Source organism: Crocodylus porosus, unplaced genomic scaffold, assembly GCF_001723895.1.
Source record: "Crocodylus porosus isolate Cpor-Errol unplaced genomic scaffold, CroPor_comp1, whole genome shotgun sequence".
Taxonomy (NCBI): Eukaryota; Metazoa; Chordata; order Crocodylia; family Crocodylidae; genus Crocodylus; species Crocodylus porosus.
In genome coordinates, this window is record NW_017728942.1 from 3,760,802 (window position 1) to 3,769,693 (window position 8,892).

At 45.2% G+C, this 8,892-nt stretch overlaps 2 protein-coding genes across 3 annotated transcripts in view; both read left to right on the forward strand.

Annotated features, from left to right (window-relative positions):
* CASS4 (Cas scaffolding protein family member 4) overlaps positions 1-2,411 on the forward strand; it is a 30,689-nt gene extending 28,278 nt beyond the window's left edge. For both annotated transcript variants that reach the window (XM_019548164.1, XM_019548165.1), the window contains 2 exons: positions 608-688; positions 1,435-2,411. In XM_019548164.1, the coding sequence (XP_019403709.1) occupies positions 608-688; positions 1,435-1,839 (486 nt within the window). In that variant the 3' untranslated portion in view covers positions 1,840-2,411. The remainder of the gene's footprint in view (positions 1-607; positions 689-1,434) is intronic.
* Positions 2,412-5,453: 3,042 nt separating this feature from the next.
* The window catches only part of RTFDC1 (replication termination factor 2 domain containing 1), a 51,937-nt gene continuing 48,498 nt past the window's right edge, over positions 5,454-8,892 (forward strand). The window contains exons 1-3 of the mRNA XM_019548169.1: positions 5,454-5,569; positions 7,164-7,258; positions 7,361-7,451. Of these exons, the coding sequence (XP_019403714.1) occupies positions 5,501-5,569; positions 7,164-7,258; positions 7,361-7,451 (255 nt within the window). The 5' untranslated portion in view covers positions 5,454-5,500. The remainder of the gene's footprint in view (positions 5,570-7,163; positions 7,259-7,360; positions 7,452-8,892) is intronic.

Below are 8,892 nucleotides of genomic sequence, written 5' to 3' on the forward strand. Positions count from 1 at the left end.
GCTGGGCTTCAAACAGTAGTTTCCTATGTGTTTCTTTACAGTAATGTTCTTATTCTTAATAGTACATTAAGCTTCAATTGTTCCGATACAATTTTGGTTTGGGGTACATGTCTTGTTTCGATTCCTTGACATCACCTTCATTCTTTGTGACTTGTTAGAAATGATTGCTTGTTTCTAATAGATAGTCTCAGATACTCAGTGATGGTTGATAAGCTTTAATACAGATAGCTATTTAATACTAAATGCCAGGAAACAGCTAGACTTACTGTTGGAAATCACTTCGGGAAAGGAGGAGAAAGAACACATATCAGACAGTTAGCCTTTAAATGCCAGTGTTTAAATACATTAAAAACCATTAAATACATAGCATAAATATTAAATTATGAGTTGGATGTGGTTCATTGATAATGGAGCCAGTGCTATCTTTTGCAGGGTCAGTCCCTAAGTTCTGTAATACAAACAACTCTGGCTAATGGGTTATGCTAATAACAAGTTCAGTGTAGTCAGTGATTACACCTAGATTACATGGCATGGGAGGCTTATGCTACCACAAAGAAGAAAACCAAAGTCACATGGAAGCATTTTATGTAAACTTTTCATTTTTCAGAAATATCAAGGTTTGGAACATGCAGCAAAACACCGTTCACCTAAAGAGGCAGCAACAAAGAATGGCGATTCAAAACAGAAGGTATTTCTGACCTTGAAAATATGTTGCTAATTAAGACTGTCCAGCCCTCAAGCTGCATAAAGCACCTATACCTTGCTAAAATGTAAAATAGTTTGAATTTGACTGGTATAGGGATCTATCTGCCCTGTTTCTAATCTTTTATTCCCCACACCATTTTTTAGCAATAGTGCTGATAGCATTTGTGGCAGTCCACCAAAACTTTTCTGTTTCCTAAGTCAAGGGATACTGTAACTTAAAATCATAACATAATTGATCAGCTTGCCTTTTTTCACTTAATTTTGAGTGGAACTATGACTGCCCTTTATCTCAAAAGCTTAACAAGAGAGGAAATCTTTGATTTACCAAAGTTTTGTTCATCCACTTCCATGACTCCAGTACCTTTTAAAACCAGATTTAATGGCTTTATGCTGTTTAAAAGCTAGATTCCACATGTTCAGGCCATGTAAGGCACTAATATTTCAGTATCATTCCAAGATTTGTTGTGATATCAGCTAGTAAAAATAATGTCATTGAAGTCTGTTGCACAAAAGCCGGATTGTAATTTAGATTTTATCCTTTCTGCAAACCAAGCATAATGAAAAATAGTGCTGTATAACTGCAAAAGGCCTCTAGGCTGTGCCAGTACTGGGGCTACTGGCTAATCAGGTGCAGAGAAGTGAAGAAACTACACAAAAAAAGGACAAAGTGGAAACAGTTTTTAGGCCATCGAGCTGAAGGTATGTTTTGTTTTCTTTTCCCTTTCCTAGGTTATTCCAGAAAAACCTATTCAGAACAAGCAAGACTCATCAAAGAAAACCATTTTCTCAGAAAACTGTAGGCTGTGTTTTGGTGCACTTCAAAAAGCCATCAGTGTTTTTACCAATAGTCTCAGCAATAACCAACCACCTGAAGTCTTCATAGGACACAGCAAGCTGATCATTATGGTAGGACAAAAGCTAGTGGATTCTCTCTGCCAGGAAACTCAAGAGAAGGATACAAGGAATGATATCCTCCACAGCAGCAGCCAGTTTTGCAGCCTGCTGAAGAACTTGGCTCTTGCCACCAAAAATGCTGCAGTGCAATATCCAAACACAGACGCAGTGAAGGAACTTCTGGGTCAAGCTGACACACTGTCTAAATATACACAGCAGTTTCAAGACACAATGGAGTGACATAATCTTTCTATTCTTTGAAAGACCCAAAGGAAACCCTCACAGTGTCTCCATCTTTCTGGGTTTTGACCTCCTCATCTTTGGCATCCTGCAGTCTAAGGACAGGACTGTCTGTGCAGAGCATCTCAGTGATGCCAATCTTAACTCATCCATAGGGATTCCTTTTGGGAAAAGAAAGGAGTTAACTCATGTACTGAAGTGTGTTCAGTCTCCAGAGATCCAGCCTACAGGTGATACCGTGACAGGGACCAGAATGTGCACTTTCTACTTGAGAGTTCAGTCATACATGGAAGATGCTAAACCAGTCCTTCCAATCCATTTTTCACACTGGCTTGGCAAGAATTTTCAGTGTATAAGTACAAACATATTATATAATTTCACTGTTTTGGCACATAAATATACTGTATTTTTCTATTTTTTTTTCCATTTGGAAATACAAGGTTTTGTTACTGTTTTTTCCAATGGCACATCAGTACACAAATAGTGTGTATAAATTAGCTTCTCTTTACAAGGGACTGTTTACTGTATTTGTTTTAAACTACAATAAAAAAATCCTTTACAGATGTTTCACATTCAAATGTTATAAACATCATGGGATAAATTCTGACAGGTCCCCCCCATATATAGAGAGAGAGACAGAGAATGTATTTAGTTCTACTGCGGCACTACTACTCAGTAACTCTAGTTACTGTGCATTCACTTAGTACTTTATTAAGCAAGTGCTAAACTAAATGTGCAGTGTGTGTATGTGTGTGTGTGTGTGTACACAACACACACACACACACACACTTATAGAGAGAGAGAGATGGGGGGACCTGGCAGAATTTAGAGAGAGAGAGAGGAAGAGTGGACCTGGCAGTCTCTCTCTCTCTAGGTGTGTGTAGAATTATCAGAAACCCAAGCTGAGTATCTGAGCATGAAGAGAGAGAGAGTTGTTCTCCACTGTTCTAGCTCTCATCAAAACCCACAGAGACTGCATATGTGGTTCTTTACAACAGGTGCCAAAGAGAAGCATTCTAGAAAAGGACTCCATGTTTAAGGGTAGAGTTAATATGTTTATGGCAAGGGCAGACAATTATTTTGGGCGGAGGGCTGCTTACTGAATTTTGGCAAGCCATTGAGGGCCACATGACAGGCAGCCTAAGGCAGATTAATATTAATTTTAATTTTTTTAGGGGCCCCGCAGGCTGGATAGAATGGTCTGGTGGGTCACATCTGGCCCGTAGGCCACATTTTGCCCACCCCTGGTTTATGGCCACTAAATGCAGGGAAGTTGTCCCAGCAAAAGCTGGGAGTTAACTAAGAAACCATCTGCTTGTTGTGTCACTGCTGGCCACAGTAATACTGTACTACTCTTGCTGAGTACCTACGTGTTTATTTTGTGGCCTCTCCTGCATATGTCAGGAAACTTGAGAGCAGAATGAATCTGCTTTAATCCAATGATTTGTTTGCCACTCATATATGAGAGTGATGGGGCCATACTCACAGCTGGATGCATAGTTTTGGATATGTGTGTGCATGTGTTGTACTTTTCTTCCCAATTAATTTTTTTAAATACATCTGAAGTTTCACAACTTGCCTTTTTTTGTAAGTGAAACTTGAGTCTGCATTAGTTGCTTCAGAGAGTCAGGCAATGCTTATTTGCAGTATGCAGTTCATTTGTGATGCAAAAAATGCATATACCATTTATACCTGTGAAAGAAAGTTCCACTTGAAGTTTTAGTGTATTCATTACAATTGCCAAGTTACATATATTTTATATTAGTTAAATGTAGAAATATTTCAGGACTATATTTGAATAGTAAAATGCAGGTAATTGCATATGGTAGTTGTCTTTGTTTTTTGTACATTAAACTCACTCATGTGAATCAGTGAAATGTTCCAACATGAAACATAATGCATGGATTACACAGCAGCCTTCAAAAGCTATGCAATGGAAGAGTAAAGAATAGTAATATAAATTGTCATTTATTTTGAGCACGCTTTATTTATTTCAGTCTCACTTGATCTGCATAGGAATATGCTCTCTGCACTTCTGCCATTTACCAGCCAATTTTGTCCTTCAGATTTTTGCTTTTGAATGATTTTTGCTTTTTAGATTTTCGTAGGTCACGCAACACTTCAATAAATCTTGATGAAATTTTTTTTTTATCAACATAATGCCCCTTTCACCCCATAACAACTTTCTCACAGACTGTTTCAGGCAGAACAGAAGGGATTCTTTCTTTGGGTCTCTTTTCTGAGGCTGTGACTACATTACAAGGTCATGCCCTCATGTGTACATTGGCTCTGGGCACTTCTATACAAGAAGCTTACTGCGCATTAGCCTAATAACACTGTGCAGTAGTGTGGTGGTTAAAAACCGTGCTACTAGCCTATGTGCAGTAGTGGTAGGCTAATGCGCAATAAGCGTCACAAAATAACTGCGGGTCAGTACTACTAGGCAGTAACTAGAGTTACTGTGCATTAGTTAGTACTTTATTAAGCAAGTACTAAACTAAATGCACAGTATCTAAGGCACGTTAATGAGGGTATAGACACGCCCTCTGAGTAAAAAGCAGGCTAACTCTAAGCAGCAAGGGAAAGTGGCTCCCACGGCGCTCTGTGCTACCGCAACTAGACGGCTGGTTTAGCGCTCCGAGGTCTCCCTGCATTATCCTGCAACATGTAAACGTGCTGTCAGTCACATTATGCAGGGAAACAGCTTAGAAGCATGTGGCCGAGATACCATCAATTCTAGTGATCCAGGCTAACATCTGTACTGATTCCATGTCCGTTCCTCACAGATAGATTTATTTTTTTCTGTTTTGGGGCCTGCTCAGAACCCCTAAGGGAATCAGTCCTGCTTCAAACGAGCCCAGGCGTGTCTCTCTAGCTGATTCCACAACTGAGGGGCACGGATGGTGGAAGCAGCCATAAGAAGCAGCCCCCTGGAAGTCTTACGTGGCAAACGCCTGAGCCCGGAAAGGGGGCACCGGACCCTAGCGTGCGGGCTTCTGTAGACACAGCCCAGCTGCCGGGCTCTTAGCAGCTCTCACGAATAGCGATGGGGCTGTGGCGTCCCAGGAGCCCCCCAGGGCTGCTGTCTCCTCTCACTGCCCAGGCTGGTGGCAGCTCTGGGAAGCCTTGGGAAGGATGGGAGATGGAGAGCTTCACGGCGTAGGGGCACCCCGATGCCTCGTGCTCAGCAATGCTAGGTCTTCCGTACCGAAGTCGTACTGGGAGCTCAGAATTGCCATCTTTGTGGAAAACTACCGTCCGCTGAAACAACATGCAAATACGTCTTCTTCTGGAGCTTGTCTCGCTCGTGGTAAGTGAGCGAGTGAGAACCGGGAGGTGGCAGCTGGCGCCTTTCGTTCTCTGCAAACCCCAACGGCAGGTCAGGCCTCCGCAAGAAAGACCTGGGGTTTTGCATGTGCTGCCTCAGTTCCCTGCCTCCAGGATGGCACCTCCGGAGCACCGCTACTGCTCTGGGTCCGACCAGGGCTGAATCTGGAAATACCAGCACCCTCCCGCCGCAGCTACCGCGCCCCGCCCACTGGAGGGTTGCTACGCAACGGCCGCTAGGCACGCGCTGCTTGCGTCATCTCCGTGCGCCGGAAGCGCCGTCCCTCGAGCCGGAAGCGGAGTTGTTTGGCCCGGAAACGCGGAGTGGGGGGCCATGGGTTGCGACGGGGGCACCATCCCCAAGCGGCACGAGCTGGTGAAGGGGCCGCGCAAGGTGGAGAAGGTAGGCAGGGAGCAAATGTGCCGGGCCAGAGGCTGAGCTACCCCGGGGTCATCGTGGGCGTGTCACTGCGGTTACGCGGGCGCTTGGCGTTTGTTGCCTCGCGTGAAATATCAAGCGGCCCCTTGGACGCTTGGCGTGCACCGGTAGCGATTGTTGGTGCTGCTACCGGACGTGCGTTGGCCGGCTCCGATCCGGTCTCTGATGCAGCGTCGGTTGGTCAGTCCGTTGAGGGGGGCAGAGCGAGGCCCCTGCGGAGGGGAGGCGGGCCGGGCATGGGGCGAAGCTGCGGCTCGTCCGGGGAAGGGGGATGACTCCCACCACTGTGCACATCGCAGGAGGGCACGGGCAGTGTGTGTCCCCTGGATCTGCGCGGGGCGGGCTGGGGCCGGGACTGCTCTGGGCTCTTCCCGCTGGGGGCTGGGGCGGGTGGCAGTGGTGCTGAGAGGGGGCTATGGTGGGGGTGGGGGCTGTAGCTACCCAAAAATTAATTGTAGCCCCTGCATAATCCCTCCTCCTGGTGTTGCTTCCTGCCCTGAGCACAGCTTGGCCCAGCCCACAGCGGCTGCCTGCCCTGGCCCAGGCAAATCCGAGGGTGCCCACCTCCTGTGCTCTCCTGGCATGCACGCAGCAGCAGGAGCCGCCTCCACCCCCCTGAACCCCCAGATAAGCCACTGCACCTCTGTCCTGCGCCCTGTGCCACCCTGGCTTGACAGCCCTAGCTGCTGCCCCACTACCTCCCTCACCGCAGTGGCTTCGATCTGCCCTCCCCCGCAACAGACTTACCAGCTGGTCACAGCTTCCCAAGCTGCTGAGCTGTGCTCCTCACTTCTGACACACTGCAGCTGCACGTGGCATTTACCGGCCACAGCCGGCAAAAAAAAGTCAGTTTCCAGTACTGTCAATTTTCTTTATATCGGTGCTGATCCGATATCAGACCAATGTATCAGTGCACCTCTATTAAAAGCCATTGGCAGTTTCTTTCTTTTGTGGCACAGGGCGGGCTGTCTTCACTGGTTAGGATAAAGGAACAGCCTGGTGCTCCAACCTTGCTCCAGGGCTGCTGTCACACTTCCCCTTGGTTTTGGATGGCCAGAGCCCCACCCCAAGTAGGGAACAACTTACCGACAGTGGGAGATAAATGTGGAAAAGAGCAAGGGAGAGTAAAAGGAAGGGAAAACAAATGAAAGTGGAGAGAAATGAAAGGGTCTGTTCCAGCAAGGTGCCCCAAGAAATAGGATGGGAATCACTAGGAATGGTTAGTTTCCTCCACAGGTTGATAATCTAACAATCTGCTCCTGTCTGAAATCTGTACTATCAGTATAAAGAAGGGTTAGCAGGATTGGGCTCAAAATCAAATATAGGCAGTCCACGTATCATTTTGAAGTAGTTCCTGAACTTCATGGGGTGGGTTTGCAGAAGTCTTTTGTGGGATGAGCTTGAAAGGAGAAGGAGTGGTCATTTGTAATTTGGTAGGATTTGGCCAGAGTATTCAAAGGAAAGTTTTAAGTGTTAATTTTCCCAGTTGGAAAAGCTTTCTCTGAAAGAAATGACATCTCCCTCCCCATTTTTCTCTCTCTTTTTTCCCTCTCTTCAGGTTGACAAAAATGCAGAATTAGTGGCTCGGTGGTACTACTGCGCTCTGAGTCAAGAAAAATTAAGCAGACCAATTGTAGCCTGTGAACTTGGCAGGTATGGGTTTTTTTCTTTAGATTTCTTGATCTTAAAAGTAAATTCTGAATAAATGTGGGTTACAAAAGTTGCAGAATACTGATGATAAATTGTATGTTGTAGGCTATATAACAAAGAGGCCGTCATTGAGTTTTTACTTGATAAGTCATCTGATAAAGTCGTGGAAGCTGCATCACACATCAGGAGCATTAAGGTAAAGCCAGTGTACCTAATATAAATAAATGCCAAAGTTAAGTGTTATGCACAAGGCAAGATAGTAACATATCTTAATTCTGTTATCTTCTCATACCTTTTCTTCTTCAAACTGCAAACTATTTAACACAGATATTTGTAAATCCGTATAGATCCTCAGATAAATCCAAAATTTTATTATCAGGCTGATGTGGTGCTGTGATGTATTAAGTTATAATATTGGAGATATAGCTGTGATAACTAAGGACAGTATATTTTGTGATAGCAGTGTCCATTCTTTTGTTAGCTGAGGACAATATTTTTAACTTTTTGAGTAGCTAAAATTTGTATCGAGCATAGATAATGTGTAGCAGCTAGTCTCTTTTCTCTTTGCTCTGGAACAGTGTTTCCCAACCTTTTTCGCCCCACAGCAAACTTACCTAAATAAAAAAGCACCATGACACACCGGATGTGGGGGTGGGCGTAAAGCCAGCTGGACACTGACTGGGGAGGAGGGGTGGCGCCCTGTCAGCTGGATGGCATTTTGGGCCAGAGCCATGCTCCCTGCCTGGCTGGAACCATGCTCCCTGTCTGTCTGTGTCTGCAGGAGCAGCAGGCAAGGGGCGTGATTCCAGCCCCAAATGCTGTTTCAGACCTGGACATGCCTGATGGCACAGCAGTTGGGAAATGCTGCTCTGGAAGATGTAGCCTCTGTGGACTGATATGTTAAGCATTGCCTGCTCTGCCATGATCTGCTTAAGCATTTGACCTGTCTAATGTGGAGCAGTGCATGCTGGGATAATATGCTTCCTGAAGCTGAGGTCCTGTATTAAAAATGAGCGCTGCCCATATTACACCATAGAACTGAAATATCTGCCTTTAGATATTGCTTCTCTGTGTGAAAATCTAATACTCTATAGATTAACTTGAGAGAACTACTTCCAGTTCCATTCTGGGAGAATGGAATATTTCTCTTATTTTTCAAATGAGTTAGTTATGCTTGGCAAGTGGGGAGCTGGGGTCCCTCAAGGCTCTGTCCTTGGGCCATCGCTATTCAACATCTTTATTAATGATGTGGACATTGGTATCAAAAGTGGACTGGTATCAAGTTTGCCGATGACACTAAACTGTAGGGTAAAGCATCCATACCTGAGGACAGGAAGGTGATCCAGGCTGACCTTGACAGGCTCAGGAAATGGGCAGATGAGAACCTGATCATGTTTAACATGGTAAACTGCAAGGTTCTCCACCTTGGGAAGAAAAACCTGCAGCGAGATGAACACAAGCCTGCAATGTGATGCTGCGGCTAGTAAAGTGACCAAAACACTGGCTTGCATCCAGAGATGCTTCTCAAGCAAATCCCAGGATGTTATTCTCCTGCTGTATTCGGCCTTGGTGAGGCTGCAGCTGGAGTACTGCATCCAGTTTTGGGCTCCACAATTCAAAAAGGATGTGGAGAAGCT